A 13357-nucleotide genomic window follows, 5' to 3' on the forward strand; every position below is an offset into this window, starting at 1 on the left:
GTCCGTTTCTGGTGGTATTGATTTAAATCCTGTAATTGTACATCGCTCTGCACATGGCTCAGGCATCTGAGAAACATCGAATGCCCAACTAAGCTCAAAGAGCTGATGCTGAGATTTAAGTGCATAAGGGGTGTCCTTTGTCAGGGCAGTATTTTTGGGAGAAAGAACCAACTCTGGGTGTTCTGCTGCTGTCAGTTTGATCTCTGGTGATTCTTTGATGTAACTACAGTCTGCTGCCACAAGGTGTGGTGCTTTTTCCCACCCAGGTGTTCCCTCACTGCCCTTTCTTTTGAATCTAATGATCATCTGGTCACAGGGCCGAGTCGCTTCAATGAGATAATGGAAAACTGGTCGTGGGAGGTGGTGGTGGCGGTGACCGGGAAATAAGTGGTTTTCTTTCTGATTGGGTTGCTGAACCAGCTGAGTCCTGCGGCTGCACAGATTGTGGGGGTGCAACAGAATACACTCATCCTGGGTTAGATGCAACATCAACCCATATCCTTTATTGCTTTCAGGTATGGTTTATGTCCTAACAAATTACCCACTGTTTGCTGGCGTATATAATTCACGTTCAGACTGGAAACAGAAAATAGAAGGAGAACCTTTGCTATTGGGAAGATGAATATATGAGGGTTTTCTTGGGGGGGAGGGAAAGAAACAAGAAGGTTTTAAGATGGAACCTGATTATTATGGCAGGACTGACATCTTGACAGGGGACTGGACTTGATTCCCATCTTTATTGCCTGTGATAATTTACCAATAACCTCTCAATTTTGCAACAAAGAGCAAGTGATCATGCATGATTTTATTGTATGTTTTCATTTTTATCTTTAAAACAAAACCCTTTTACTGCTTTTTGTTCATCATGTGATCCATCTTCAAGTGAAGGACTTATTTATATGTAAACATATAAAATTAAGCTATTTAATTTTTTAAACTATTTTAAAAATTTGTAGTAACAAAAATATTTCTCTGATAAAAAGGGAGGGAGTTTGCAGAAACTCTAGTGCGTCAGAGTAGTACATAATTTTTGATATGCCAATCCTGCTAGAAAACAAAGGGTAACTTCTAAATGAAGACAGTGAGACCAGATAATATGTAAGATATATACTTTTTATACTCAGTGGATACTTAAGACGTGGTCTGAATGTCTGTGTACAGGTATGTCAACTGAGTGAGGCTAGGGATAGTATAAATTCATGGAAAAGCTGGAGGTATCACAAAATACTATGCTTTTCAGGTTTCCTAGAAGTTATTTTCATAGATTGCCAATGCTTCAAGTGTGCAAAGTATGCAGCATAAAAACAAAATCACAAGTATGTATTCTGTAGGGATAAAAAATTTTAACTACACTGCGGTAACAGTGAAATATGTTCTCACCCTTTTTTACTTTTATAACATAAATATTTTGTAACGAAAGCAAGTTTTGTTCTCTTTTCCCAAAGAAAATAAGTTATTTGCTGTAGCCTATACAAACCAGAAATCTGTAGGCATACTTTTTGAAAGCAGGTTTGTTTCAGCCAAAGCAACAGTGTCTTTTCATTGCTTAATAAAATGCCGTAATTCTTGGCAACATTCATCTACAGATGCTTCCATGCAAGAAGGTCTATATCGGCCTGAAATTTTTTGGCATGTAGGTTAAGAACCCTCAGTTAAGAAGTAAAAGAGGTATCTGCTGTAATCAGGGTAGAGGCCACAGAAAAGAAAAATTGCTTGAAGAGGAAGATCACGAGAGTGTTTAACTTAAAAAGCTGAAGGATTTTGTAGCATTATGAAGAGGGTGCGTGCAGGCAAGGTTATTCTGTCATTTGCTGGAACCTGCCTGCTTTGCCAGGCATCAGCCACTTCCCCTTCACGTTGTGTAATAATTTAGATCTCCCCTCTTGCCAGAGAATTTATTTCTTGCAAGTAGCAGAAGTGGAGAGTAAAGTTTTTTCTTAGAGGCAGGTGCTATTAGTCAATGCTGAGCACAAAAGAAATTGCATGAAAGATAATTTAATTTTCATCTTTGCAATGCTTGATTAATAAAATCTCGGCATGTTTTCAGCAATGCACGTTTTTAAATTTTGTTTGAGACCTGTGAAAGATTCTAGGTGGCATAGGTGTGCTTTTGCATGGGTTATACTGTGCACAGTTACCATCTTGCTATCCGTGATTATTATTTTAGTGTACAGAATCTGTACAATGAAATGTATAGTGTAGTCAGCAGGATGACTAATTCCATTTGTGCTGAATAGACTTGTTGAAAGGTAGGGCTGCCTCCTGTCATGCCATGCTTTCAGGCACACTGCAGGTGAGATTTGACTATCGTATTCTTACTGCAGTATATTTATTTTTTAGAAAGGACAAAGTTTATGTTTGTTTATACTTAATTGACCGAGTTCTCAAAATTATTCAGTCTGTGAATGCTCAACAACAGAAAAATGCCTAGGTCCTGTACAAGATTCATGACATTTCACAGTATTAAATTCAGTTTCCAAAGTGGGGCTCTTGTTCTCAAGCCTTTTTCCTCTTACTGCTTGCTGCAGAATCATTCCTGGGCAGGCAGAAGGTAGTGTTAAAAATATAGCTCAAAGTAATTACTTCTGTGGAATAGTGGATTTTTATCTTCCAAGATTTGTCCCTGTTTTTCAGAACTTTTTGCTGCACATAATCTACTGCTGTCTGGACACACCTTCATAGCTCATCTATAGTATCTGCCCAATGTAAGTTGTTAGCTCCTCAGGGCACGTACTTGTTTGAACAAATACACTTTTTAGAATGCCGTGCCTGTCTATGGCACCACATTAAAAGATGTGGTAATTAACACTGGTTAATTTTCATACCTTTTGCTTTTATAAAAAGCAGCACCTTGTGTACCACAGTTTTTAATTCATATGCCAAAACTCTAGTTTGCTGAATTTTAAATAAAATAGTGAAGCTTCTTAGTTTTGAGGCAACATTATTTTTAAAATAAATACCAGTTTACCTACTAGACTACATTGAAATGATGAGATTTCATTACTTTGTCAAAACAAATGAAAACTGTATTTTTGAAACCTGATTATTCTTTATTGTTTATTCACACAATAAGATATTTATCACTCAGCCATTTCTAACGTTTGTTCAAAGTGCTGAGATTCTTCTCAATCTAGACAATTCCAAAATCCCTTACTCTCACAAAGATAGCTGCCTGTGTCACTGCAAGTGAGGACTAGTTGCCTGAATAAGCATTTGAAGTTAAAATTGTACAAAACACGAGAGCTTGTCCTTAACACTTGTTTGGAGGAAGACATGATATGAAAGGGAAACCAAGGTCTGTTAGCGAAAGAAAAATAGTTTTCACTCTAATTTATCACAAAAATGTATGTGGCTATGACTGTTACAAAGTCAGTGACCTTCCTAGCTTTCTTCCGCTCTTTCAGTGCAGTCCTGGAGAGAGCCCTCTTTTCTGAGAGAGGACAAACTGCAGACATCAAAGTTCTACATGCCAAGTACCTGGTTTTGAGTATAAAAAGAGATGATGTTGGAATTGCACATGCAATTTCTGTTATTTTAAACATCTTTTCTTGCATTTGCAATCCACAGTTACCCATCTAGGGCATGTCCAGGTTTTCTAAATTAATGTGCTAAAGTCTCTCTGTCAAGCTTAAAAAAAAAAAAAAAAAAAAAATTAAAAAATTTTGACAAGTGCAGCTGGAGCTAGTGGTACTTGATCTTTCTAGTACTTGGTACGTGACTTTCTGAAAATGGGATCCTTTATTGCTGCAGTTACATATGGATGTACAAAACCAAATGTATGTACTTTAAGAGAAGACTTGAGTGCTTGAATGATGCCTAGGACAGCTTCTGAAAATGTTTGCTGTGCAAACGGGAATGACATTTGTATGTCAGTAGATTTCTGCATTGTACTTAACTAATTTTCAGATTGCTTTTGCTCTCTTGTAACATTTGTCCCCCAACTTCCCAAAAACCTTCACAGTTTCTCTTCCTTCTGTTCTGTTTTGAGAAACAAAAAAGAAATTTAAACCTGAGAAGTGAATCTGTGAGAGTTGTGAGCAGAACCACCCTTAAGGGCATGAGAGACAAATGGTCATCGGTCACCTAAATAATGACAGGTTCATTCCTTTCCCAAAAGGCAGCCCTTATGGCTTTCTCTTCTTAATTTAAAAACATGGCTGTTCAGAAGCATTTCTGCAGTGCCTATGTTTTCTTGCACAGAGGCAGGCTTCCAGATTCCTTAAAATGAATGTCACGATGTGCCAAATGTCCCTGCCTAGGAGTTAAGCAAGAAAATGCCTTCTGTTGGAGTTATTTTTCTGAATAAAAAATTAAATTGTGAAACTTCAGTTTGGATTCTGAATTTTCTTAGCTAAATCGCTTGTTTCTGATCAAAATAAATGCTAGCTGTGTTTATAGGAGCACTAAGCTGAACATTAAGTTTGGTCTTGACTTGGAAGACCTGAAAACTTAAAGCTGCTACTGAGAGGGGACTGTCCACCTCAGTGAGTGCCCATGTTCCCATGCTGCTAATTTTACGAACGCTGCTCATATTGACACTAAGCATAAAGAGAGAGTTATCCTCAAATATCTTTGCTGAAAAAACATTTCAACTAAGTCAAATACTGACGTTCAGAGCAGGGGGAGAGATGTCTGTTTGTCTATGCATCATTCTTTAGGCAAAACAAACTACTGCAATGTAAAACAAATCTGTGTAGAAATATTTCAGAAGTCACACAATTTCAAAAATGCAACCATGTAAATTGAATAACACAGCTAGACTTATTTTCCTTGTAATGAACTCCTGCTATGATCTGCAATGTAGTTCCAAGTTTTGTGTGGATCATATCTGGAAAATGGAGATACAGCTACTTATCAGGAGGCTTTGTGCTAATGATCAGGTCTACGAAACCCGAAGAAGCAAAAGAACTTCCTGAGCTGTGGTGTTTTTCTGTTTCTGATAACAAGTTGTTGATCAGACTGTTAGCAGACAGATTTTTCCTCCCACACATCTTCATTTTAGTTGATGGTTGACCATTTTTGCAGAGGTCTCTGCCAAGAATACGGCTTATATATGCAGCATTAAAGAGAAATGGTGGAAAAATTGTGTCTTTGAATAATTATAGAAGATTTGACAGGTAGTAAAGGACTTGAGGGAACCCCGAATGCTGCTTCAGGAAGGCTTTTAAGAAGGTACAATGGCAGGAACAGTTGGGGGAGGACAGTCACAGAAAGCAGGGCTAGGACTGTAAAAAAAAAAAAAAAAAAAAATTCTTCAGTAGTTTTATTTGTCCTGTAGGATGACAGTCTTTAATTCTTCTGCTTCTGTGGAAGTGGAAGAGAAATGTGAATGTTTATCAGATGTGGTTTGGAGTGCATTACAGATTTGTCATCTGAATTATGAGATAGTGAAGATTTTTGCCCCCCCGCCCCCAGTGCTTGTGAGTTCTCTGTTTATGGAAGAAAGCCCAGCCAGGGCTGCTCTATTTATAAACCTTTGTAAGCAGAAGCTTAAACAGTTAGTTGAGTAAGGCTCGTGGTAACTGTTAAATGTTTTAATAATCAGCCTTCTGAAGTTTTTTGACTTAAAATTGAGTCAAGCAGCAAACTCAGGGGTTATGGTTAGTCATATGAAAAATACTGAGACTTTATTGAACAGTACTCAAAGACAAGACAGCTAAAGAAAAGACAAGTGAAATATTCAAAGCTGATTCTTAGGCACTGTCAGCATTTCAGTCATCTTGCATGAATGTAAGGCTTATAAGCAATATCTAAAATTAGAACTTCTAATTATGATGACATACAAAAATAATGACTTAGGACTGGGAGAATTAAAAGTTCAATTAAAATATCTTTTTTGAGGTATGCCTATGTGCTTATTCACTGTGTTAATTTTGTCCATTAGTAATTATTTAAATCATTGCCACTCTGAAGAGTGCACTTAAAAGACTGTGCTGGCATGTTCCATGTACGTGAGTTCTGTAATTCGTGTCATAAGTACTCGGCCTAAAAGTAAAAAAAAACCACCTATTTTCTTTCACGTCATTAATTGACAGCCCTAGAAACTGAATGTAAGTGGTTTTTGGTAAGTGATTGTGTAATGTTGCTTTTCTTGTGTTTCCTCACCAGCTGAGAAGTCCTTCTAGACAAGTTTTGCCTTTGGCAGAAACTGTACAAAGCTGTTGACTTCCACTGGTTGTGGAGATAGATGACGCTGATTAGGAATTAAGAAGTAGCTCTCCTGATAAATGCAGCAGAGGAGAATCCAGTTTACTGCTAATTCTGCAACAAAATCATTAGGAACAGGAATTTTAAACACGGACCGTAGCAGAGCTGATTTGAAGAACATACAGAGAATGCCGAAGGACTTTGTTTTCATACAGTCCATGCTCAGAATAGAGCTTCCCTTTAGCTTTTAATAATATTAGTATTGGACCATGATATTGCTAAAAAAGGTGGCAAAGCTGCTCTTTTTTGTGTCATGGATGCTCAGACTGTGGATATAACTGTCCACCTGCTCTTCACACTGCTGTCCTTATCAACCCATCTCTTTTCCTCTCTATTTTTTTGGTCATAACTCCTTGTTACTTTATTATCTGCAGTTATGCTCCTTGATCTGAAACCTTCACGATCTAACTTTACTTACCGTGGTGTAAATACTAATTTGGATTTCTTCACTTTTATTTAAATACAAGGTCTCCTTTGCCTGTGTGGCTTTAGTTTGTGCTGTTAAAATGATTCACGACACTGTGGGTCACTGTTTAGATATTTAACCCAGTGAGACAATGAGATACTGCCGTGTGTTACTTTGCCCTCATTTCCTGGTTGGAGGGTGAAGATGGCTGGAGATGCACCTACTTTGAGATTCGAGATGGGAGTATTTCTTCTGGTCTTCGCTATGGAAGGCTTATCGATCGCTAAATGTCAGTCTGTTCTTCAGCAGAGCTGCATTCCCTGTTTTTGTAGCTACAAAAATATAAACCAAAAAGGTTTAAAGCAAGTTCAGAGTGTCCAAACAGACACCCAAAACGCTCTTTTGGTGAAAGAAAGGACAGAATTAGTGAGACTTCATGTCATTTCCTATAGGAAAGCAAATGTCATTGTGTTGAGATCCTGGAAACATGAAGATGTGGCCTTGTCAGATAGTCTAAAATTCTGTTTCAGACTCAAAGCCTCATGAAGTCAGGAGGCTTTCTTCTATTACAGTAGTGGTTTTTGGATCAGGTATAAATATTTGGTGACTAGGCTATATTTTCCCTATAGAAGAAGAAAGTCTTCCTTCAAGGCTCATATTAACCAAGAAAGTCTTCCTTCAAGGCTCATATTAACTAGGAACAAATGTTTAATGCAGACAAAGCTGTTTTACGTCGTTGTGCTAATAGTATATAGTATATCCACAAATGCACCTTTGAACCCTGGTCTCCTATACTCTATGTCATTACTCTGTATGTTAAAATGATCCCTGCCCAAAGCGTAAACCACGTTCTGCCGTTGTTTGGAAATAACAGACGCTGGAATCAATTTTGACAGATAGAGGTCATCATAGGGCATGCATTATGTATGTTGTTAGCAAAAAAATAACATTTTTGAATCTGTGCATGAAACTGAGGGTCATTCAGTGCCGTTCATAAATGCAGGGCTGCTGTAAGGAACACAAGTGGTTTACATGTTCTCATCGTTTAATATATAATGGGTATTCTAACTTATTGTGTACTGTGTAATGCTAAATGTAACCTTCTTCCTTGACTCATAACTATGAGATTAAATACTCAAATGCGTGGTATGGTTTATGAAAGGTTTTATTTTTCTGTAATGTAGCCAAGTTGGTGCTTTGTAAACCCTGACTCTTAGCATGCTTTCTGCTTTTCTCATGAGCTATAATTTAGATACTCAATTTGTGTTAGGTCTGTGACCCAGAGCTTGGCTGTGAAGACTTTTCTAGGAATCTGGGGGTTTTCCTGGTTTTCAAATGAAGTAAATTTCAGCTATTTATTGGTGGAATAACTGGGTCAGTTTGCTTTTTGATTTCAAGGTTGGAAACTGCCAGGCTGTTTTTGCATCTTTAAATGAGGAAGTTTCCTGACAAAAGCTTTCAGCCATGTGGAAATCTGACCTCATGGAAGCCAATGGGATTTTTGCTGTTAATTATAATAACGCATGGCTGAAATACTGACCTTGTCCTTTGTGTTAGAATTTTATCTGCTTTTAAACATATTAATGAATAACATTTTTGTGCCAGATATGTTTCCAGAAGTTTTCTGCAGTTGTCAGATACTCTCAGTACTGCAGCTATGTACATCGTGTCTCTAATGGTTATATTTTAGTCATTAATGCATAATGTTTCTATACTGTTTCTATCACAAATAATCCATAATTACACTTAAACATTTCAGGTTTCTGTAACATGCTGCTTTTTCTTGTCTGCATTATTATATTACAGCAAGTACTCAGGATTCTTAATGAGTATATTTGTGATGAATCCATGTGCCAATTAAGAATGAAATTTCAAGATAGACAAGGAAAATATTCTAGATCTTGTCTGTCTGAACTTCAGTAAAGCAGTTGGTGTACTGCCTCAGAGGAATCGATCAGTTATGAGAGGAGGCTAAAAGAACTTGGCTCATTTAGCCTAGCAAAATGAAGGTTAAAAGGGGTATGATTGCTCTCTATAACTACATTATGAAAATAAATGCAGACAAAAGGAAAAGAACTATTCAGACTGCTGCCTCTAGATGGATATAAGTTGTCCATGAACTAATTTACACTGGAAAGCAGAAGATTCTAAATGCTCAGAGAATAAAGTTCTAAAATGAACAGTAGGAACAAACAAATTGGTTTTAGGATAGGCTTGCTAAACAGCTGAAAGATTGTATGAGCTGTTTCCTGTGATAACGATGGATGGGACTTGATCCGTCACACCCCAGTGTACTTTGTGTAGGTTAGGAGGTGAAGGACTGACCGGATTCTGTCCAATTAAATGTACGCCATCTCAATGTTAATCTGCTAAACTGTTTCTGAGCTACTACTATGAAATCTGTAATTCTGTGGTGAAAAGAAAGTTGAATATTCTGTTTGGAGCTCTTTGACTCTCCACCTCAGTTTATTAACTTTTTTGTACCCCATTTATTTCTTCCGTGCTTAATGGTGATATAAGGGAAGTTCTGTGATTTCTCCATGGAAAAATAGCTATTCCAGAATAGTATGTGCTTGTTTCTGATTGATTCAACGATTTCGTTTAGTCTTTTGTTCCTGGAAAAAAGATTTTTTAAAAATGTTTAAAATCATGTAACAGGGACAGGTCCTGTTGATAATATTTTCATACAACGAGGAAAACACATTAGTTGCACATTCACTGCTTTTATATCTGTGATCAGTACAGGCTGTCTACGCGTGTCTGGTATTGCTGATACTGGTATGAATATATTCTCTGTGACTCAGATACGCCTGTTGTTGGAGAGTGAATTTACCTTCAGTTGTTGTACTTCGAGGTACAAATTACTTTTCAGAATCTGAGTCAAATCTAACGTGTGCTTGAATAATAGCACCAGAAAATAATTTCCCTTGTTTATACATGCATCTTTGATCAAGGGCCTTGAAGCTAGCATACAGTATCATTACTGAAGAGGGTGAACGAAAGTAATAGAGTAATTAATGAAATCACAATGTTGTTCTGTATTATTGCAATGCATCCTTTTTATTCCAGATGCTGGTTTATGTAGGTCTGGTGATAGTGCATATACATTGTGCTATGCAGTGTGTATTCATAACAACAACGCTGAGCACAAAGAACTGCCAAGTAGACCAAAGACAACAATTGGATAAAAGTAGGTAGTAAAATCACGGTAGAAGAATAAGATTTGTTGGTCACCACAGTAGAGAGCAGCTGTAGCATGTCAATGCTGTAGTTGTCACAGTTTCTGTAGGCATTAAGGCAAAGAAGTTTGAAGAAGGGATCTGGAGCAAGATAATGAACTTTAAGACTAAGACCCTAACCTGAAAGCCTATTTAAATGAATAGGATTATTTCTTGTGATGTCAAGAGGTGTTAGATCAACTCTTCCAACATTGTATCTGCCAAGGGAATTTTATAATCAAAATTGCTGCGGGATTTTACAGAATTAAGCATATTGAATTATACACAAGTACTCTAGGCATGATATGTTTTAACATTATTACTTCTGTGTTACCTTTTGAATAATTCTGCTCATTGACACAGCATGGTTTTTTCCCCATGTTCTCTTGGCCTGGTTTTCAGAGATGCCAATAATTGCCAGTGAAATAGAAATAAAAAGTCATTTTACACGTGTTTATGATTAAAAATTTCAGAAGTATAGTACCTTTAAAAAAAACTCAGGATTTGCGCTGAAAAGTGCAAGAGTATTTCTTGATTATCTTCTGATGAGATCAATACAAAGGTGGTGTTTTAAGTATATTGTATCTGACACTAAAAATGTGGTAAACTAAATCACCTGATAGGAAGGTTTTCATAATTTTTTGTGCATTTGTTTTGACTTCCCAGTATGTCTCTAAGATGAGTGCATGCTTACAGTTTGTTCATCACATATGCAGAGTTATCACTTATATTGTGATGAGGAAGTTTCCTTGCATTAGGACAAAGTTGTCAGCTTTGAGTAGATACTTGTATGCAGCAGTGCTTCTATTTGCCATGCAGTAGATGCAACATTTGTTGATGCTGAATCAGTATTTGAAAGCATGACAGCCTTCAGCTGAGAAATAAAGTGAAGTCTGGTATTTACCTAGGTGGAATAATGGCTTACTAATAATTAGGTGCTCATTTTAAGTATGCCAGATAACTTGAAGAAATAGTAAAAGTTACGGTGTCGTTTGGGTTGAGTAACATAAGAGCTGTTACTACTTTGCTTAACGTTTCATCAGCACTTTGGATTAGTATTTATTCCTAAATACAAAGAGTAGTAATTATTGAAGGCGATCTCTTTCATGTTTCATACAGTTTAGAGGAGATCATGAATATTTGTATTTCTTGCCACCTAAATTACAGTAGTGATCTTGCAACAGAAATAGGTCTATTGCAGGCCTGCTGATCCTTTGTTGTTAGAATTAAGTTAATCATGACTCTCCAGCAAGAAACTGGTTAAATACAGCAGCCCAGCTACCTTCACTTTGCATGCTTTCACTTTTATTTGTGTTTGTTAATACACATTCTTACAAAATCTTACTTAACCAAAAACTTTCTGGTTAAGATTATAAATGGATATGCCCACTTAATTGTAGCAATTTTTAACATCCCGTGTGCAGTTAAAACCAGGGAAATTATTATATAAAGTTTTACTTAAAGATAGAAGAAGAGTAATTAAAAATAGATCTGTTCTGTTAAAATGATGCCTTCCTTGGCAGTATAAAGAGTGGAAAAAATGCTTTTCTAAAAGCTTTTAAGTCTTTACTATGTTTGTTATGGAGTGGGTGGTACTTCACTTGATTTCAAGTACTTTTGTAATATCACAGCACGCTCTTTTAGTGCAATACGCTAGCTGCCTGTAATGCTTTAAGTGTTTTTTAAAAAATGCCGTTATAGTTATAAGAACATGGAGTTACAGTACCCACAGTTTTCTCTTCCGGCTGAAATCCCGTCCCCAGCTCCCCATTTGACACATGCTTGTGGAGGGTTCTTGGACTGTAGTTATAAACAGTGATTTAGTTCTTTGTACAGGCAGAGAGACTAATCTTTGGGGAAAATATTTTGTGTCTCAAGAAGTGGATTGCTCCCTTTGGGGGGGAGGGGGGGAATCAGAGAACAGCTGTCTAGATGCAGCCAGTATTGATGTGGAAGGACTAGTGTGCAGCTAGAGTTCTTGTCTTGAAAATGAAACCTTAAATTGATCCAGGCTTTGCTACGTGTATCCAAAAATATTGTCAAAACCTGAAAATCTAAAAAAAAAAAAAAAAAGCTTTTTGAAAAGCCTAGAAGGATTGTCATCCTTACTCTCTTGGACATGTTCACATCAGCAGTAGGCTTTTTGGTAATACTGATCTAAAGCTGATGAGATTATCCGTATTGGTGTCTTTAATACTAGTTCATCACAATTTTTGCCTTGAACTACAAAGATGGCCTTAATATTTGAACCTTATGCAGAGCCAGCGGTGCACATGTAGAGGAAAGAGCCTCTATAGACATGAAATCAACTTTACCCCAAGAAGAAGGGAGGACAAAGATGTTTTTTCAAAGTAGTTCTTTTCTATTGGGTTGTATGTGGTATAGTACTAAGGTGCCTTAGTGCCTGTAGTCAGGTACCTATTAAAGACGTAGTGTCTCTTTGTTGATTGATTGCTTTTGTGGTCTTCAGATTTTATAAATTGTCATTAACTAAAAATATATGCTGACTTGTTTTGTTTGTTTCTTTTTTTGTTTGTTTGTTTGTTCAGGTTTACCAAGAATGCAAGTCATTCGAAACTACAACGGAATACCACAGCCAGCGACACAAGATGGTCCACCATTGCATATCCAGATTGGGGACACTATTGAACTAATTAGAGGAGACGCACATAGCTTATTTTGGCAGGTATTGTATCATTTAGCAAATGGCTATATTCCCTTAGCCCCAGATACTAAATTCTTATTGATATATTGCTCTTGGAATTTTTTTCCTTTTTGAACAACAAAAGAATATCTTTGTGTTTTACCCAAAATAAATGTCTTTTTACTTTTACTTTTTACTTTTCAAGTGCCAGTAGTTCCTATATTGTGTAAAGCTTCATTCTTGCAACCGTAGAGTAAGAGTCCCAGTGAATAAATCTGCAAGAACATGGCATTGGTAGCAATCCTTCTAGTGAAATTAGGGGAGTGAAGGAGAGCGTTTGGCACATAAACAGCAAAGTCCTGTGAATTTTCAGTCACTGTTTCTCTTTACATAGCTGAACTAAAAGCTATATTGGCAGAACCCAGTTACGAATATTAGATTTATAGGGGAGAAAAATAGCTCTGCAAAACAGAACCACACCTAAACTTCTTGATGACCTCTCAAGTCAGTTAAGGACAGGTTTTTTTATGTACATGGGAAAAGTATATTCTATGGATGGCAAAATTCACTTGATTCACATCACTACTACTGTTACTGAAATTTCTTTTTAATTGAGACCTATAAACAGATTCAAAATGCTGTCTTGCATTCACTTTAAAGATAAATGCATTAAAGTATGTCTCATTTTTCTTGATTCTTAATTGTTCATACTAGAATCCTACGTGCTACTGATATTATTGGATAAATGGAAATAGAGGTAAATAGAAGAACTTTCAGGATATTAATAGAACAACAACTGGGAAGCGTCTCTTGTTGTCTTGAATTGTCATTCCCGTGTTTGTCTTTGTGATTTTCTTTTTTCTTTGAGGCTATAAGAAGTTA

The 13357-nt window shown here is 36.7% G+C and overlaps 1 protein-coding gene across 1 annotated transcript in view; it reads left to right on the forward strand.

Moving 5' to 3' along the window:
- Positions 1 to 13357, forward strand: part of VAV3 (vav guanine nucleotide exchange factor 3) — a 142739-nt gene that overhangs the window by 98380 nt on the left and 31002 nt on the right. The window contains exon 19 of the mRNA XM_009283190.1: positions 12381 to 12517. Coding sequence (XP_009281465.1) covers positions 12381 to 12517 — 137 coding nt within the window. The remainder of the gene's footprint in view (positions 1 to 12380; positions 12518 to 13357) is intronic.

The sequence above is a fragment of the Aptenodytes forsteri genome, unplaced genomic scaffold, assembly GCF_000699145.1.
Source record: "Aptenodytes forsteri isolate BGI_AS27 unplaced genomic scaffold, ASM69914v1 Scaffold181, whole genome shotgun sequence".
In the NCBI taxonomy this organism is placed as follows: domain Eukaryota; kingdom Metazoa; phylum Chordata; class Aves; order Sphenisciformes; family Spheniscidae; genus Aptenodytes; species Aptenodytes forsteri.